This window comes from Crotalus tigris, unplaced genomic scaffold (assembly GCF_016545835.1).
Source record: "Crotalus tigris isolate CLP2741 ecotype Arizona unplaced genomic scaffold, ASM1654583v1 scf7180000018301.7375997, whole genome shotgun sequence".
In the NCBI taxonomy this organism is placed as follows: domain Eukaryota; kingdom Metazoa; phylum Chordata; class Lepidosauria; order Squamata; family Viperidae; genus Crotalus; species Crotalus tigris.
The window spans coordinates 7,121,889-7,141,254 of NW_024096931.1; the positions used below are offsets into that span (position 1 = coordinate 7,121,889).

Below are 19,366 nucleotides of genomic sequence, written 5' to 3' on the forward strand. Positions count from 1 at the left end.
TCAAAAATAGTTATCACAGGAAACTCGTCCTTTTGAAATTGTGCGCTTTGCAAATTGTGCATCTGGCTAACAATTTGTTTGTGGGGTGGGCCTTCGCAGACCAGGAAGGACTCCCAACATTGTAGGCTAGACGAAAAGTTGAAAAAAGAAAAATAACCCAGAAGAGCTGGTGCACCTTTTACATATTCCGTCAAGAAAAATATATGTGTCCACAATAGCAGGGGACGAACTTGGCTAAAAAAGAGATTTTTTTTACAAACATTAGATGAACCTCTGCTGCTATTAGTGCTACAAACGTCCGTAGGAAATGCAAGCTGTCCATTTATGAAAACAATATACGGAATGCATGAACCGTTTGCAAAGATGACATTAGCCAAACATTTTCTAAAAAAGAAAAATGACAATAGAGAAAAAAATGTACTGTAAAATGTATAGATACCTTTTCTTTCTTTCTCTTTCTTTCTTTCTTTCTTTCTTTCTTTCTTTCTTTCTTTCTTTCTTTCTTTCGTTCTTTCTTTCTTTCTTTCCTTCTTTCTTTCTATCTTTCTTTCTCCTGCCTTCCTTCCTTCTTTTTTTCTTTCTTCCTTCCTTCCTCCCTCCCTCTTTCTTCCTTCCTTCTTTCTTTCTTCCTTCCTTCCTCCCTCTCTCCCTCTTTCTTCCTTCCTTCATTCCTCCCTCTTTCTTTCTTTCTTTCTTTCTTTCTTTCTTTCTTTCTTTCTTTCTTTCTCTTTCTTCTACCCTGCCTCCCTCTCTCTCCCTCTTTCTTTCTTCCTCCCTCCCTCCCTCCCTCTTTCTTCCTTCCTTCCTTCCTTCCTTCCTTCCTTCCTTCCTTCCTTCCTTCCTTCCTTCCTTCCTTCCTTCCTTCCTTCCTTCCTTCCTTCCTTCCTTCCTACACAGTGCTTGCCTTTGACAAACCAAACTCAACAGCCTTACCCAAAGGAAAAACTGATTGAAATTGACATGGTGGACAGAGATTTTTTCCCCCCAGCCGGGCGCTTGCCTCGCAGACATTTAGCAAGTGTCCGAGATAAGCCAAAGCGGTGTGCAAAACAGGGAGAGCCCTTCCCCTTCGCTGGCTGTGGAGGAAAGTTCACTCTCCATTCCTTTGTTGCCTTTAACGGGTGTTTTTTTCATTCCTTTGTTGTACTTAATGGCCGTTAACCCTGCTGTTTAATTCAAAGGGCGCCTAGGGCTGCTTCCCCAGAACAAGCAGTGGAGAGCTCCTGCCTCCGGGGTTGCCATGCAAAGGGAGCTGCAGAAGAGCAAAAGGAAGGAAGGAGAGAGAGAAAGATCAGATGCTGCTTTGAAAGACACTGGTGTTGCCCCACTGGCTGGGGTAGGAATATTTGCATACAGATAACAATAGCCATAAGCAAAGCACTGAGACTTATACACCGCTCCATAGCGCTTTAAAGTTCTCTCTGAGTGGCTTATAGAGTCAGCATATTGCCCCCAATCCTTCCTTCCTTCCTTCCTTCCTTCCTTCCTTCCTTCCTTCCTTCCTTCCTTCCTTCCTTCCTTCCTTCCTTCTCCTGATTTTCCTTCCCTCCTTCTCATTTTCCTTCCTTCCTTCCTTCTCCTGATTTCCCTCCCTTTCTTCCTTCCTTCCTTCTCCTAATTCCTTTTCCTTCCTTCCTTCCTTCCTTCCTTCCTTCCTTCCTTCCTTCCTTCCTTCCTTCCTTTTCCTTCTTTCCTTCCTTCCTTCCTAAGCAAGAGCACTTAGACTTATGTATTGCTCCATAGTGCTTTACAGCTCTTCCCGAGTGGCTTGCAAATGCCAGCCTATTCCCCCCCCCCCAAACAATCTGGGTCCTCATTTTACCAACCTCGGAAGGATGGAAGGCTGAGTCGACCTTGAGCTCCATCAGAGGCCTGCAATTGGGGGCCAACGCACTGCCCTGCCATAAATGCATTCTTTTGATTTCTCTCTTTTCAGAGTAAGCTGCAGATCCGAGCAAGCTGGGGAGAAGGGCTGACTGCCTGGTGCCCAGCAAGGGATCCCTGGAGTTTGGTTTGGTTGGAAGCAGCCATGTCAAAGGATGAAGCAGGTTGTAAGTTGGCCCCGGTCTACAAGCACAAGGAACGCAAGCCTAAGAAGCCCCATTACATCCCCCGTCCCTGGGGAAAGCCCTACAATTACAAGTGCTTCCAGTGCCCATTCACTTGTATGGAGAAATCGCATCTCTACAACCACATGAAGTACAGCCTGTGTAAGAATTCCTTGTCTCTGCTAATCGAATCGGACTGGTCCTACAAGAAAGGAGGCCTTCTCCATCCAGAACTTCGGCTCTTGCAAGCCACAGAGACTTCTCAGCTCCGTGGGAGGCGAGAGGAGCCTGAGACATATGACCCGATGGGGATGGAGGCCACTCACTCCAAACATGAAGCAGAGCGAGAGGGTGGAGAAGGCAAGACCACAGGGACAGAAGATGTGGCCTGCTCGGAAAGGATGAGTGATGAAACCAGCCAGTTCCAAGAAGAAGAGGAGGAGGAGGAGGAGGAGGAAGAAGAAGAGTTGTCTAGGTTCTTGCAGGAGGTAGACACAGCTGAGAAGAAGGTCAAGGAAACCCTATCTGCTGGGGAGACCTCTGAACCAGATGTGAACACCCTCCTTTTTCAGCTGAAAAACAAGCAGGAGAAGGCCTCCAAAGATCCTACCCCTGACTTCATCATCACGGATGTTTTCTCCTTAAAGAAGCACATGTCCAAAGGAAAGGAGATGGCCTCTATGGAATTGGACCCCAAACCAAAGCATTGCAAAATGCCCTCCAAATGTTCAGGAAGCAGCGGGGTCTTCATGGAACAATGGAAACTGGTGGCCAACGGGCAGCGGAGAAGCACCACTGGGGTTCTGGCTCCCTGCACCGATGGCAACGTCATCCCTTGTTACCCTCCTCCAGCTTACGGTGATTTCCACGAATCTCAAGGCCTCAACTTCTCTCTGCTGGGGATCAACTACCCCCTGGCTCCCAACCTCTTCTCCTATTTCAGCCCTTCGGTGACCAATGGGGCCACTTCCCATTCCCACTTGGCCCAATTCCCCTTCCTGGCCTCCACAGCCCAGCTGATGCACCCCCATTCGGCTCACTTCCAGTCCTTGCAGAGCCCCGACAGGTCCACTTTCCTTCCACGCTTCTACTACCCTCTGCTTTTTGAACATTCCTTCACTTCGGCAGAAAGCAAGATGGCGCCCACTAAGCCAGACACTCAGCAACTGCCTGCCGCAGCCATACCTGCGCCCCTCCAGCCCCAGATCTCCACGGACCCCCCAAAAGGAGGCGTGTTGAAAGCACCAGTGCTGAAGACAGACCTTCCTTGGGTGAAAGGTTGCCGTGAAGACCCTCTCCCTGAGCAGGGCCACAAAAGATTGCTACTGCAGGAGGAAGAGAAGAAATGGCTGGTCCATGAGAGGGAAAGCTATTCCTTGCTGGCTACTGGCCATCTCTGCAGAAAGTCATCTCCTGAGGGTTACCATGGTCTCCTAGGCATAAAAGAGGGGGCTGCTGTTCTCCACAACAGCGTCAAGAAGCCAGAGATCACAGGAGCTGCTGGTCTGGACAATGGTGGAGTCACCCCAAGTAACCTGAAGAGGAAATTTGCCAAAAGCGGCCTTCATTTGGCAAGCTCTGATATGACAACACCTGAAAACGAGATCTATCCACCCAGGTATGACGTGCTCTCTTTCTCCATTCATTTGTTATTGTTCAGTTGCTAAGTCATGGCTGACTCTTTGTGACCCCATGGACCATAACAGGCCAGGCCTAACTGTCCTCTCCTATCTCCCGGAGTCTCTCCAAATTCACGTTCATATCTAACCATCCCAACCTCTGCCCGTCTCTTTCTCCCTTGGCTTCCCATCTTTCCCAACATCAGAGTCTTCTCCAGTGAGTCCTCTTTTCTCATTAGCCAAAGAATTTGAGCTTCAACTTCATTAACTGTCCTTCCAAAGGACAGTCCGGGTGGATTTCCTTTAGAGGTTGACTGATGGGGTCTCCTTGCAGTCCATGGACCTCAAGAGTCTCCTCTAACACCACGATTTGACAGCGTCCATTCTTCTCTCCATTCGTGCACATGGCATAAAGTCTATTGTCCAGCTGGGATGGACAACCTTTCAGAGATCGAGGTCCAGAATCCAACTTCTCAACTTCCCACATTTGGGCATCCTATGGTGTTTTAAGGATGACCACATTTATACTGAATGCACCCCCGGTTCAAAAACCAGTCTGAGATCCCACCACTCAGATTCAAACTCGAAGTTTTGATGGCCTGCTCTTCGGAAAAGAGGGAGCTGGGGGTTGGATTGTGAATGAAACACCTTTTCTCTATGGCTTTGGAACATATTTTTCTCCCACCTGTACTGTGTATGCAAAAGGAGAAAGTACCCCTCAAAGCTTCCTCTGATGCGTGGGTAGAATCTTCAGCTTTTTATTAAAAAAATAAACAAGGTTGGGGGGGGGATATCGGCTGCTGGCAATAGACCCTCTCCCCCAGTTCATGGACCCAAGGAAACAGAGAAACAAAGGCAGGTTGGATTAGATCCAAGGCTCTCCAAACTTGGCAAATTTAAGATTTGTGGATTTCAATTCCCAGAATTCCCCAGCCAATATGGCTGGCTGAGGAATTCTGGGAGCTGAAGTCCACAAATGTTAAAGTTACCAAGTTTGGAGACCCCTGGATTAGCTAGAAGCAAGCTAGAACAAAACTGGTATGTCTCTTTTTTTACCCCAGCTCTAGGTTACAAGGAAGGGAGAGTTTTATAAAGGCTAGCATTCAGCAAGCTAAGTCATAAACTGTAGTTTACAAACTCCAGTGATTGGCTGCGAACACAACCACACTGTTTATGCCAGGGTCACCCACTGGTTGAATTCATACAGCTTATTTTTCCCAGGCTACTGAAATCCTTCATGGCTATATTTCCTAGCATTTTGAAAACTGGCCTTGTTGGTGGTTTGATGGCTGAAAGTCTTGTGTGAATCCAAGAAATGGATTAATTGGATAACGGCCTTAAATATATTCAATGCATTTCCTGAGGAATGACGAAGCCACGTCTTCTCTCTTCCTGTCCCAGCTGGGTGTCTTCTGCTGTGCTAACTAATCTTCTGGCTTTTAGAAAAGTCATGGAGTCCTGTTGAAATGATGGTGACACGGTTTCTGCTTTGATCTGTTTAGTATGTGAAAAATTCAGAATATAAGAAGTGGCCTTGTACGGTGTGTAACCATTAGCCTCTGTTGATTGCAGGTTTCCCTTCGCCTGTTCCATAGTCTGCAATTTGAGACATGGAAAAAAAGCTTAGATCATGATTAGATAATGGATCATGCACATTCCTTTCTTTGACATTTTGTTCTATTTTATTGATAGTTTTTTTTCCTGTCTGCTTTTTACCCTTCTACCAGCAGTGGTTTGCAAGTTACACCCAGACAAGCTTCAAAGTCCATGGACCACTGGCAGGTAGAACTTCATGAACATCACTCTGAAGGCCAGGAGAAAACCGGGACCTACGAGATGATTACCGCTTCAGACCAGCCCGTTTTAAAACCAAGCAACGATCAAACCATAACTGTTGATCCAAGAGACCAAGAGATGACCACCGTGCTCATTGGAGACTTGTCAAAAACCTTAGAAGAATATCAAGAGGTAGAGAAGAAGCTCTCCCATTTGGCAAAAGAGGACACTCCTGCACAGAAGCAACTTAGGGACCAGTTAGTCAAAGTCCGGCAGGAACTTTTCCATATCCACCAGGCGCTGGAGAAGGCAAACAAGTTCAGCGATGATCCTTTGGATCTCTCAGTGAAAAGGTCTTCAAAAAATCCGGAGAAAAGTCACCAAGACAAGAAAGAGTCCAAGGTTGCCATCCAAGGAGAGAAGGTCCAAGGCAAAGACCTGGGTTCCACCAATAAATGTTTGGAGATGGGTGAAGCTGGTCTAGAAGAGAGATCAGATGGTTTCCTTGAGACTCAGAACAAAACCATCGACCTGCTAATCAAGATGAGCCATTCCAAAAACATCCGAAATTCCTCTTCCGAGACCCACCTGGGAGCTGTAATCAAAGCCGAAGTGCTTCCCCTTAACGTCCCACTCGAATTCAGGCATGTAATGGAACCTTACTATAGCCATACTACCAAATGTGAGGCGGATTCCAGTGTCCTGCTCTGCAGCGATGGAAGAGCAAATGGCAACCAAGCCCCACCACTTTCTGTGACTGAAGAAGCTCCATTAGGATGCCGGGCAATTCCATGTTCTTTGTCCTGCAATTTGCCCAGTGAGACTGGTGAGGTGTAGAGTCCAAAACTTCACATTTGCCCTTTGAGCCAGAAGAAACAGACATTCAAATCTGGAAACCCCCTGGTCCATCACTGTAGTGTTTCGAACTTGGAGGATCCAGATGGTTTATAAAGCATTTCTCGTCCACATTTTATGAATGACATGCGAGTTGTTGGCAAGGTCTATTTCTCCATTAACGTCTCTCATTGCATCTGCAGGGGAAGGGGACAACTCACCACGGGGCAAACCACTACCGCCAACTCGCTACGGGACAAGAGTTACACTCATACCGAAGAAATAGTGGAATAGAATTGTGAAAGGAAGGATGCCCAAGGAGAGACAAAACGAAATGGGAATGACAAAAATTGAAACATTTTAAAATTATTTTCAAATAATTGTAGAATTGTCCCGTGGCAAATTGGCCATGTCAAGTTGTCCCGTGGCGTTGGCTGCGGTAAGTTGGCCACAGCAAGTTGACTGTGGCAAGTTGATTGTGGCGAGTTTTTCGTAGACCTGGACAGGGTGAGTGCAGTGGGAAGAGAGAGTAAGAGAGGGGTGACAAGTTTTTTCAGAAGGACAGGTGCCTTTGCATTCTAGAAGGTCCAATCCATCTTTTCCCCTGGCCAATTGAGCAAAATGCATTGTCTGATGCCAAATCTTCTCCTTGGGATCAAAGCTAGAGCTATTTCTGGATATCCTTCTTGTTCCCAAGAATTCAGCGCCCATGATAGTCCTTCTGATCCAAATAAAAACTGCTGCAAGATAAATTGCGGATTAACTACAGTCCCAGTTGCCTTTTTTAAAAGCAGAAAACGTTTAAAGAACTTGCATGAGAAACCACGGTTCTTCAGAATCCGCTAAGTTCCTGAACAATTGTCCAGGTTCCTCTAAATGGATCCCATTCCTAGCCCCTGCTTTACTTTAAAGTCTTCTTTTGATTTAAATTCTTCCTCCAGAATTCACCATATAAATTGTCTCAGTTTTGAACAAGGATGGGGAACCATTTAATTATTATTTTTTTCCTGCAGCTTTGTAAAGGCTAGTAGAGCACGCTTCTAAGCTTTTCTCCTTCTTGACAAGCTTTTGCACGAGAGATCATCTTCTAGACATTGCAGATTGATTTAATCATCCCTGCTCCAGGCATAATCGTGCTGGCTTTTTCACAAACGAGTTAGACCTTTCCAAGCAAAATCTCTGCCCTCAAATTAGAGGGATTGAGAAGACAGTTACACTGGACCTCGTCAAACTTTCCACCTTCTGTAAGACAAAATGATTATAGAAAAGGAAGCAAGGCTCTCTTGGAGACAACTGGAGAACTGGTTGACCTACTAGCTTTCTAGCTAAACATCGGTAGGACAGTTTCCTGAATCAAGGGTTTCCTGTGCTCTTTGATATTTTTCTGAACATTGCAAAATGCCTACTAGAAGTATCAATGACCAACCATCTCAGTGAGTAGCACTGGAGTATCAGTACAGGCACCCAACACCAGTGGTGGGATTCAGCCAGTTCATAACACTTCAGCAGAACCGGTAGCTAATTTTTTTGTTTCCCAGGCCCAGAACGGACTTGTGGAAGCGGCATCCACCCAGAGCACCGCTTGTTCACATATTTGAATCCCACCACTGGCCAAAACTAACATTCATCAGCACAGAATTCAACGCTTTTGCTGAGGATGCAGTAATAATGCACTTCTGAAGTTGAGTGTGAAGGCACACAAAAATTAGGGATGAAATAAAAGCATCCACTGCAGTATTTTGCTTTTCTTTCGTAAGGGTTCCTTGTCATCAGACTGAATTGTGTTATGCCCCGATGACATACCCATCGCTCTAACCATCTCTGAAAAGTAACCCTTCAGTCAACGCTGGGGCAAATTTCCACTGCACTTGTTGTGTCAACCACTGACAATCACTAGTGGAGAAGGTGTGTCCTAAGGTTATTTATTTATAATGTGGAATGGTGTTCTGAGGAGAGAGAATGAGAGAGAGCATTCACGTGTTATTTATTGTCCACCGTTACAAACTTGTACAAAAATATAGACAGTTAAATTAAAAACATTTGGAAGTTAATGTCCGAGCCTCTTTGCTAACGTTTGAATGGGAAATCTTTCTGTGAAGTACTACTTTATAATGGTAAGAGCACACTTGGAACATTGCATCCAGTTTTGATCACCACAATATAAAAAAGATGTTGAGGGTCTAGAAAGAGTGCAGAGAAGGAGCAACACAGATGATTAGGGGACTGGAGGCTAAAACATATATAAGGAACGGTTGCTAGAATTGGGTATGTCTAGTTTAATGAAGAGAAGGACGAGGGGGGACATGATAGCAGCGTTCCAATATCTCAGGGGCCGCCCCAAAGAAGAGGGAGTCAGGCTATTCTCCAAAGCGCCTGAAGGCAGGACAAGAAGCAATGGATGGAAACTAATCAAGGAGAGAAGCAACCTAGAACTAACAGTTCCTGACAGTTAGAACAATTAACCAGTGGAAAAATTTTCCTCCATAAGTTATGGGTGCTCCATCGCTGGAAGTTTTCAAGAAGAGATTGGACAGCCATTTGTCCAGAATAGTAGAAGGTCTTCTGCTTAAGCAAGTTGGACTAGAAGATCTCCAAGGTCCTTTCCAACTCATTTATTCTGTTCTGTTCTGTTCTGTGATGATATAATATGGATTCTGTTCTGCTAGAAGATACTGCCATAGTAGCACCAATGCCTGTTCATCTCAAATTCATCTAAATCGGGGGTCCCCAAACTCTTCAGCTCATCAACCCCTGATTGTTCCTTAATCTTCAAACATTTATTATATGAAACTAATTTAATAAATACCTTAATTGTAATATGAATAATGATAACATTAACAGCAATCATGGATAGCCATCGGTCCTTAGGGTTTGATATTGACCACTTAGGAGAATCTTGATCTAAATCTTCCTCATCTCCATTTTCTTTAGCAAATAGAAATGAATATTTAGGGGACATATAATGAAGTTAAACATAGGTAGCAGATGAGCAGATGGGATGGGAATTGCTGTGCCAAAAAGTACTAGGGAATAGTCCGTGACTTATAATTCATTTAGTGACCGTTCCAAGTTACAATGGCACTGAAAAAAGGGACACATGACCGTTTTTCACCCTTAAGGCCATTGTAGCATCTGCGTGGTCACATGATCAAAATTCGGACGCTTGGCAACTGACTCGTACTTATGACTGTTTCATTATCCCGTGATCACTTTGTGCAACCTTCTGACGAGCCAAGTCAGTGGGGACGCTGGAGTCCCTTAATGACCTTGTTGCCAACTTAACAACTGCAATGATGCACTTCACAACTGGTGGCAAGAAAGGTCATCAAATGCGGCAAAACTCACTTTACTGTCTCAGCAACAGAGGTGTGAGGCACAGTTGTGGTCGTAAGTCAAGGACTGCCTGTATTTTTATTGCACAGATCCATTCGCATAAGGTAATCTCCAGGGCATATTATGATTTCAATTCTGCCTTGCATTTATCGCCAGTTCCCCAACTATATCCTAAATATCCTTGCTCTCAAATTTCTCCTTCTTTCATCCTCTCTGTATTTTATAGTCCTTTATATGGCAGTAATAATAATAATAATAAAGTTGGAAGGGACCTTGGAGGAAGCAGGAAACCCTATACCATTAAAGGTCCACAAGTACCTTTAAAGACAACTGAAATAATTTAAGAGAAGGTTTACATCAGTATTTTACTTTGGTGTAAGGGCTGCCTCACTCATAATCATAAGGACTCGCTTGCATCTTACATTATTGCAAATCAAACCATAAGACTACCCCAATCAAGGAATAACCAACTCAGACAAACAATCTAACAGTAAATAACAGTCAGATTCAGGAACTACCAAGAATACACCCACCAACACTGACAGGGCAAGTTCTCTGTATATAAACAGAAAACAAACCTCCCTCCCTTCTAGCACTGATGATGCAACCAAGATGGGTAATGAAATGTCTGCAAGAAAACCACCAAGCTCAGAGATCACCAAGGATCCCACAGTCCTCCTCCTCCTCCTCCTCTCCACTTCCTTCTAGCACTGATGATATTCCCTAGGTGGGTCATGAAACGTCTGCAAAAAAACCACCAAACTCAGAGAGCACCAAGGACCCCACAATCCTCCTCCTCCCTGCAAATCCCACTCCCTTCTAGCACAGATGATGCTACCAAGGTGAGTAATGAAGAGAAAATCAACTAAGATAATCAAAGGCCTGGAGACTAAAACATACAAAGAACGGCTGTGGGACTTGGGTTTGGCTAGGCTAAAGAAAAGAAGAAATAGGGGAGACAGGATAGCAGTATTTCGGTATCTGCCACAAGGCAGAAGGGGGCCAGGTTGTTCACCAGAGCACCAGAGGGAAGGACGAGAAACAATGGCTGGAAACTGATCAAAGATAGAAGCAACCTTGGAATTAAGGAGAAACTTCCTGACAGTGAGGACAATCAACCAGTGGAACAGCTCGCCACCAGAAATCGCGGGCACTCCATCATTGGAGATTATTAAGAAGAGACTGGACAATCACCTGTCTGAGACGGTATAGGTTCTCCTGCTTGAGCAGGGAGCTGGACTAGAAGACCTCCAAGGTCCCTTTCAGCTCTATTCTATTCTCTAAACCAAGTTCACCTAAGAATATATAATATTTGGTTCACTGATTGAGTGAATTCTCAGGCCTACTTAATCTGATGACTGAACTACTCCATTTTGCCAGATTTATGCAATTGCTGAACAGCAGGCGAATAAAAGAGTCTGGATTTACAGAACATACGAAGCCCCAGAAAACTGGCCAAGCTAACCCCTTTGTCCAGAATGATATCGGATCTCCTGCTTGGACCTCCAAGGTCCCTTCCGATTCTGTTACAGGTAGTCCTCAACTTACGTCCAGAACTAAGCCCAAGATTTCTGTCGCTAAGCAAGACAGTTGTCCGCTGAATTTTGTTCCATTTTATGACCTTTCTTGCCACAAAATTGAATCACCGCAGTTGTTAAGTTAGAAACACAGTTGTGAAGTGAATCTGGCTTCCCCCATTGACTTTGCTGATCAGAAGGTCACAAAAAGGGGAACACGTGACACCCCCCCCCCAGACACAGCAACCGTCACGAGTCAATTACCAAGCATTTGAATTTTGATCACATGACCCCAGGGACGGCTGCAACGGGCGTAAGTGTAAAAAAAAACAGCCATAAGCCACTTTTTGGGGGGGGCGGTTGTAATTTTGGTCACTAAATGAACAGTTGTAAGTTGAGCACTACCTGTGTTTTGTTCTCTATTCTGGATTCCAGCCCCAGCCAACATGGCCAAGGTCAACGGCTGATGTCAATAAGCACGTTGGGTGTGTTTGTTCTTAACTGGAACAAAAGGACAAAAAAATAAAAAGCTACCCAGAACAGCCAGAACATAGCTGGCAGGGAGGTAAAATGAGGCGAAAGGGAGAGAATTGTTGTGACGCTGCAGGCTGCAGGGTGGAGGGCAGAGAGTGAATGAGGCCAACAAGACTCCCAAGTTCAAAAAGCAAAGGCATTTAGCTTTACGCTGAAATAATGGAATAGGGGTCGAAGAACTCACAGGCTCTTATCCTGCCTCTCATCAGTCCCTGCGGGCACCCAGCTCTCTCCAGCGCCAGCCCATTACACGGTGGTTTGGTCAACCTGAAGGCATCTGATAGCCAGCCTTCTGGAGGGTTGATAGGCATCTGGGTTGGTCTCAGGTGAGCGAAGATGGAAGCCTGCTTTGCTCCGAAGCATTCAAAGTCACCTCGCCTGCTTTTGCTTTGTGCCTCTTCGTCCATGGCGGCCACCTTCTGCTGCTAAGGAAATGGCTCTTGACAGATTCTGCAGCCAACACGGCCCAGGGTAAATCTGTGCCTGAACAAGGGAATCAAACCGGCTTTCCAAATTCTCGCAGGTCCTGCTGCATCAAGAGCTGCAGAACTTCAGAGCGCCACCAGAGGGCAGCTCAGAGGTATGGAAATGGCTAACTCTTTAGCGCCATCTAGTGGTTAACTGAAAATTTGCAGACTTGATAGGAAAGCTCTCCCTGCAATGAGGAGACTGAAAACAGCAGCATCAGCCCTGGAAGGAATCGCCACCAAGCCTTCTTCTAAAATCCTAGAGCAGGAGTCTTCAAACTTGGCCCTTTTATGACTTGCGGACTCAACTCCCAGCGTGCTGGACTGGACTGGACTGAACCATGATGAAGACTTTTCCTTCAACAGTGCAAAACCATTGTTGGTTTTAATTAGGTTGTTTGAACAAGGTGCAGTTGGCTGGATTTACAACAAAGGCCGCCACCATGGTTTACGCAAGTATGCACGGATGTCAAGTTTAGCAATGTGTGTTGACTTCGCACGAATATGAGAAAAGCTTTGTAAAACCTGTAACAGAGTTTCTCAGCTTTGCCACCTTGAAGAAGTGGGGACTTCAGGTCCCAGAATCCCCTAGCCAACAAGCTAGGGATGAAGGAACTTCAACTCCCAGAGTTCCCTTGCCTGTTGGCTAGAGAATTCTGGGAGTTGAAGTCCATTCGTCTGAAACTTGCCAAGGTTTGAGAAAATTGACCTATGGATTTGGTGTATGTTTGGAAATGACCCTTCTGCTTAATTTTATTTGATTGATGGATTGATTGATTGATTGATTGATTGACTGGTTTCACCCTTCTCAACAAGGGACTTGGGGAGGCAAGACTTGTTGGAGACTTGTTGGATTGTTGATTATCCTTCCTTTGGAAGGAAGCTGTTTCCTCCTTGTTTCCAAATTAAACTCTTTCATGCCTGGCAGGCTTAATAGACACTCAGCTTTGTGCAAGTTTTCTAATTTTAAAATACAAATGACAGAGAAGCGTTTTTTGTTACAGAAATATCCTCATCCTGGAGAAGAATAATTGTAGGCCAATTATTTCTCTTTGATTGTTTGGCTGGGCAGCCCCATCTAGTGCTCATCCGATGAAACTGCAACAAAGCATTCATCTGGACTTTGCGCAGCGTGTTTTGCCCAAAACACGGTTGGTTGGTTTTTTGTTTGGCCTAGCTACAATCCAGATAGTTTGTAAACCATTATTAATGACCTGGAGCCTTGTTGAATCAGGTCCTCTAAAGCACCTAGTTACAAATTAAAAATAATTCTCAAAAATAAATAAATCTCAAAAAGGCATCTTCTATATGAGCTTCGGACTACAATACCAAGAATTCTCACCAGGCATTGCCAAAAGGCACACTAGCAGAAAATTATTGGAGATGCAGTCCAAAGGCGACAGGAAAGCCCAGGCTGAAACAAGCTGACTTAAAAGATAGCACGGTTGTCAGTGCATGGTTGGTTGAACCATTAATATTAACGAATTAATATTAATAAACATGAATAACCTTGTTTATCATACCTGCTAATCCGTCAACCAGAGTTTATAAGATGCAAAAGTGGGCATTGCAACCAAACCACGTTATGGCTTAAAATGAAGTGTGAAGTTCAGTCTCAGATCTTCACCACTGGGCACGGAGCTGAAGGCTTCCGTCCGGAACTGGTTTTATTGTAAGAATTCAGTAACTCAACCCAACAGGTAAGTTGAGTGGGCTCAGCTGGAGATCCAGGAAGCAGGTGGGAAGCTGTATTTTTATTCTGCTTCCTCCTTGTTTTATGAAAACAATGGCACTCGGCAACCAACTCTGACCTTTTGTACAGTTGTTGTGAGTTTAATCACTGAGATAAACATATCAAGAACACCTCAGGCATTCCTTCACCTTTCTAGAGATGAAGACTTGTCCCAGCCTGTTTAGAAGTCACCAGATGGCCCCTCTAAAGCCCTTAGCTTTCTGGGCCTCCACAAGAAGCTCCCAATTTGGCTTTCTGCCAGTTCCTGGGTTATGACCCACCAGGCAGCGGGGATCAAATTATTACTTATTACTTCACTTTCTCATTGATCATTGTTAAAAATCCCATCCGTCCATCTGGACCACAATCCTGCTTCTTCTTGACCACATGGCCCTTGCTGCCAAGCTACGGTGGGGGAGGAAAGTGGCCCAAGGCAGCTACTGAAGTTTATAATAATGGAAAGAACTTGAATCAAGGTTTCTTGGATCTCACTCAAACTACTAGGTATGTCTAGTCTAACGAAGAGAAGAACTACAAACGATACGATAGCAATTTTCCAGTACTAAAAGGGCTCACAGGGAACAGGGAGGAGTCAACCTATTGGCCAAAAACACACCAGAGAGCAAGACAAGAAACAATGGATGGAAACTAATCAAGGAAAGAAGCAACCTAGAATTAAGCAGAAAGTTCCTGACAGTGAGAACAATCGGTCAATGAAACAGAAGTTGTGGATGCTCCAGTACTGGAAGTTTTTAAGAGATTGGCAGCTATTTCTCTGAAATAGTAAGGGATCTCCTGTTTGAGCAGAGGATTGGTCCCTTCCAACTCTGTTATTCTATGTTCTACTAGTGGGTTCTTCCTCTAATAAAGTTTTTGCAGATTTATATATCTGAACACTGGGGACAGAAATACTTTTGTGAGAAAGAGGCCGGACCCCACACATTGTGCTCAGCTATCCTTTCTTTGAACTATTTGTCTGTCTGTCTATTCCTATCATGGTTCCTATATCATACTAAGGCAAAAAAAACTTGATTTATGAGGCACAAAAGTTGAGTTTCCCCAAGACACTTAAAAGTGTGAACCTAGCTTGTATATTATAACCTTAAAGATCTGGCATAGAATAATAGATTGATACTAGGCAGCTAATGTAATTTCATTTACCATTTCCACCTTAGGCTGTCTAAATGCAATAAAGAAGCCTTGTGTTTTGTATTTCATGTGGGCGTCTTTGTGTTTACAGGGTAAAACTATCCTATTGACACAAGTATTGGTCAGCAAAGGAAATTCCTGTCACTAACAACAAAGCCCTAGGTGACTAATTTCACCAGTGTATTACAAGAAACAGATCCTTCTAACCTGCTGTTAGAAGGTAAAGAGCAGAACATTATTTATTCTACCTGGACCACAGGTAAATGAAACTGGGAATGCTTGCTTGGTTAAAGTTGGGCTACTTGCTTTTTGAAACTTGCTGGAAGAGGTGGGCAACTGGGTGATTGCATTACACAACGGTATTGTTGGGTGTGAAGCCCGCTTGTGTAAAATCCTTCTCTAATTCCTCAAACTGGTGTTATGCAGGTGGTAAAAGGGTGGTGAAGGAAGGCTGTTCCCCAGCATGGGAATCACTTGGATTTTAGGACAATTCTCCAGATGATCCTTGACGTATGTCTGTAATAAGCACTGGGAATTTTGTTCTTAAGTGGCGCAGTCGTTAAGTGGAGCCTCACAGGATCGTGACTTGTGACGCTCCCTGCTGGCTTCTCTGTTGAGTTTGCACGTCAGAAGTCTGCTGAGTAGATCCCAAAGGGTGATCATGTGACTGCTGGGTGCCGCATTTTTTTTCCTAAAAGCCCAACTGTTTCCAAGCAGTTGAATTGTGAGTGTGTGACGGCAGAGATGCTGCGATGGTCATAAATGCCAAGACCATTTCTAAATCATTTTTTTCAGCAGCATGGTAACTTTAGGCACTGGCTGTACAAATAGCTATAAGTCAAGGACTACCTGTAGGCTAGCTTAGGTTTCAGATTCTATCCAGCAAGTAAAGGCCAAGGACAGGAAGCAGAAGAGGGATGATGGGTTAGTTTTAAGTAATGATAGAGGGGGATATTTGTTGAACTGTGGGATCCTTGGTGCTCTCTGAGCTTGGTTGTTTCCTTGCAGATGTTTCATTAGCCATCTAGGAAACATCATCAGTCCTAGAAGGAAGTGCGGTCTGTGGAGAGGAGGAGGAAGAAGAGAAGAAAGAGGAGGAGGAGGAGGAGGAGGAGGAGGAGGAGGAGGAGGAGGAGGAGGACGATGTCTGTAGGATCCTTGGTGCTCTCTGAGCTTGGTTGTTTCCTTGCAGATGTTTCATTAGCCATCTAGGGAACATCATCAGTCCTAGAAGGAAGTGCGGTCTGTGGAGAGGAGGAGGAGGAGGAGGAGGAGGAGGAGGAGGAGGAGGAGGAGGAGGAGGAAGACTGTGGGGTCCTTGGTGGTCTCTGACCTTAGTTGTTTTCTTGCAGACGTTTCATTACCAAACTAGGTAACATCATCAGTGCTATAAGGGAGTGGGGTTTGCTCTCTGTTCATATACAAGTGGCTTGCCTTAACAGCATATAAACAGGAAGGAATCCCCTCTCCCTTTTAGCACTGATAATGTTACCTAATTAGTAATGAAAGATCTGCAAGAAAACAACCGAGCTCTGAGAATACCAAAGACCCCTTCGGCTTTAAATACATTCCATCTTAGTGGAAAATATCATTTACTTGGAATCTTCTGCCTCTAAAACTGTGCCCTCTACCCATTCTCAATGTAGTCTTCAGAAATATCTCCCCCCACCCACCCACAAAACCCTTCCCAGACTGTATGATGGTTGTGTTGATGGTTTTTGTGTCTGTTTGTTTCTTTGAAAGGATGGATTATACCCTGGAAGACACGCAACGCAAGGAGAAACTTCTGAAGACCGTTTACACCCTCCAAGTCAAATCAGATTCCACTTTTCAGAAAGCTAGTCCTCTCCTGACCAACCATCCAGGCATGGGCATGGTGACTGACCACCAAGTTCACCAGCTGGTGGAGAAAGCTAGGGTCATCTGCCATGACCTCGACAATATCAAAAACCACCTTTATTATCGGCAAGACGAGCTGGTTCGGAGGATCTCAAATCCCAACCGGAGCCACTTTGGACCAGTGTGTGGAATTCACTGCTCTCCAGATGGAGTGGTCTACATTACTACTGAGAACGCACCCAGAGTCGACATTCTTAATCACTCTGGCCAGGCATTTCGGTCCATCTCTTGTGTGGAATGGAAGAAGGCAGTTTTTTTACCCGAGGACGTGACCATCACCAGAGCTGGGATGGTGGCTGTCACAGACATGTTGAACGGAACTGTCCACATCTTCAATGACCGCTCCACGTTCTCCAAGGGGGAATGGCTAAGAATTGGGAAATTTTGCTCTCCCAGAGGGATTGCAGTTGAAGCCTCAGGAAGGATACTGGTGGCTGACTACACCGAAGGAAAAGTCCACACCTTTGCCCTGGACCGAGCTTTCAAGATGCAGAGCGCTCATTCCGTCTCCAACTTAAGCGGGCCACGCTACGTGTGCATGATCCCCGAGGGGGGGTTTGCAGTGAGTGAAGAATGTGGTGAAGTCAAGCTCTTCGACAGCGGCCACAAGCTGGTTTCTTCCATCAGCAGCAAATACGGACACCAGTTTGGCAATCCTGCTGGCATCTGTGCCGATAAGGAAGGCAATATTATAGTTGCCGACGAGCAGCGTCAGAAAGTACATCTCTTTCCGAAGAACGGTTCTCCAATCTGTCTCGTGTCTAAAGGTCTTCTGAGACCGACAGGCGTTGCCTGTTCCACCGAGGGGTCCCTTTTGGTCACCGATAGTGGGGACAACGATGTCAAAGTCTTCAGATATCGTGTGAGGCCCCATTACAACCCTGACATTATACCTCCAACTTAAGCGGGCCACGCTACGTGTGCATGATCCCCGAGGGGGGGTTTGCAGTGAGTGAAGAATGTGGTGAAGTCGACTTCCGGTGGATTTTGCGTGCGTGATGGCGGCTACTTTGTAGCCGTCCTCCTGGGTAAGTGTAAGAACCGCTATGAACAGCAGACACCAGCTGTTCAGCGGTTCAAAATCCCCCTCCCGGGCAAAGGGGGGGGGTAGAGAGTGTCTGAATAGTGGTAGAGCCTCTTTCGCACCCCCCAAGTTTTTGTTGGGGGGGGGTGAAAGGAGTGCTCCCACGGAGTTCAGACTTGTCTCCGCTTCCCAGCTGTTTTTGTCCTCAGGGACAAAACGAGCCGCCGCAAACACCTCCGTGCTTAAAGAGAAATGGTGAGTTTTTTTTTTTAAATGGACAGAGCTGAGTAGAGGATTTAGTTTTTGCTTTCTTTGACTTATTTGGATTTTAAGTTTTAAGATTTGTTTCTATTTTTATTCTCTCTTTTTATTTTTTTTCTTTGTTGAAAGGGAACGTAAAATGGCGATCGGCAAACTCCTCGGTGTTTTTTTTTCTGGAAGTTAGAATGCTGACCGGCAGGCTTTTTGGTGTTTTTCTTTTTTTCCTTTCCCTTTCTCTTTTTATTTCCTTATGATTGGAATGGTTGTTTTTGGTATCTCTAAGTATTTTTTTTGGAACGGACTTTTTTTATTTAATTATTATTTTTTTTTTTCTTCTCCCTTTTTTTTTCCTTTGAACTCCCTTTTTTTTTATTGTAATGACCCTTTTTTGAAGGATTTTTTTTTTGTTTAATTTTTTGTAATTTTTAAGAAGGAGTAAAACTTTTTTTTAATTCTTTTTCTCTTCCTTTTTTTCCCTTTCTTCTTTTTATTATAATGACCTTCTTTGGAGGGAGTTATGATTTTTGAAGGAATTTTTATAATTTCTTAAGAAGGACTAAAGGTTTTTCTTTAAGATGGCTCCAAAGCGTCCAGGGATTTCTACAGCTTCTAAATTAACAGTTTCACCCTCTTCTGGGGGTCAGCTAATAACTATGAAGGACTTGCAAGACATGATGGGAGATGTTATAATTCAAATTAGGGCAGAAATGAAAAAGATTTTAGAGGAAAACAATAAGATCTTGAGACAAGATTTTGTGTTGGCTTTAGAAGGTGTTGCTTCTGTTCTTGAAAAGGTGAACTCCCATGTGGAAGAGGTAGCTGAAAAAGTGGACATAATGGAGGGGAAAATTGAAAGTATGGAAAAAGAAATGGAAAATTAGATTCTTATGCTTCAATATGGACAAATGGAATATGCCTTAAGAATTAGAGGCCTGGGAGAGTCTTTGCAAGGAGATCTGAAGGAGATGGTTGCTAAGGACTTTGCATTGATTTTGAATAAAGAAAAAGAGGGAATACTTAATGAAATTGAAAAATTATTTAGGGTTAACTCTGTGGTGGCAGCACAGAAGAATATGCCAAGAGATGTGGTAATTTACTTTGGTAAAAGATCTTTACGCAATGAAATTGTGCAAGCCTATTATAAGAAGAGATTTCAAATTGCTTCACAAGATG

General features: G+C 44.5%; 2 protein-coding genes across 10 annotated transcripts in view; both read left to right on the top strand.

Moving 5' to 3' along the window:
- Positions 1-8,328, top strand: part of PRR35 (proline rich 35) — a 52,335-nt gene extending 44,007 nt beyond the window's left edge. For 4 of the 6 annotated variants that reach the window (XM_039349931.1, XM_039349934.1, XM_039349932.1 and 1 more), the window contains 2 exons: positions 1,937-3,666; positions 5,395-8,328. In XM_039349931.1, the coding sequence (XP_039205865.1) occupies positions 2,030-3,666; positions 5,395-6,280 (2,523 nt within the window). In that variant the 5' untranslated portion in view covers positions 1,937-2,029 and the 3' untranslated portion in view covers positions 6,281-8,328. Of the gene's footprint in view, positions 1-937; positions 1,337-1,936; positions 3,667-5,394 lie in introns of those variants that run through there. The other 2 variants (XM_039349928.1, XM_039349929.1) reach the window with 2 other exon arrangements.
- Positions 8,329-11,771: 3,443 nt separating this feature from the next.
- NHLRC4 (NHL repeat containing 4) lies at positions 11,772-17,941 on the top strand. 4 transcript variants are annotated; one of them, XM_039349962.1, is made up of 3 exons: positions 11,772-12,611; positions 15,101-15,268; positions 16,753-17,941. In XM_039349962.1, exon 3 carries the CDS (start codon positions 16,754-16,756, stop codon positions 17,810-17,812), a length of 1,059 nt encoding a protein of 352 aa, XP_039205896.1. In that variant the 5' UTR covers positions 11,772-12,611; positions 15,101-15,268; position 16,753; the 3' UTR covers positions 17,813-17,941. The 4 variants fall into 4 exon arrangements, with proteins under 4 accessions (XP_039205896.1, XP_039205895.1, XP_039205898.1 ...); XM_039349961.1 differs by having other exon boundaries at positions 11,772-12,584; XM_039349964.1 differs by having other exon boundaries at positions 11,772-12,241.
- Positions 17,942-19,366: the final 1,425 nt, after the last annotated feature.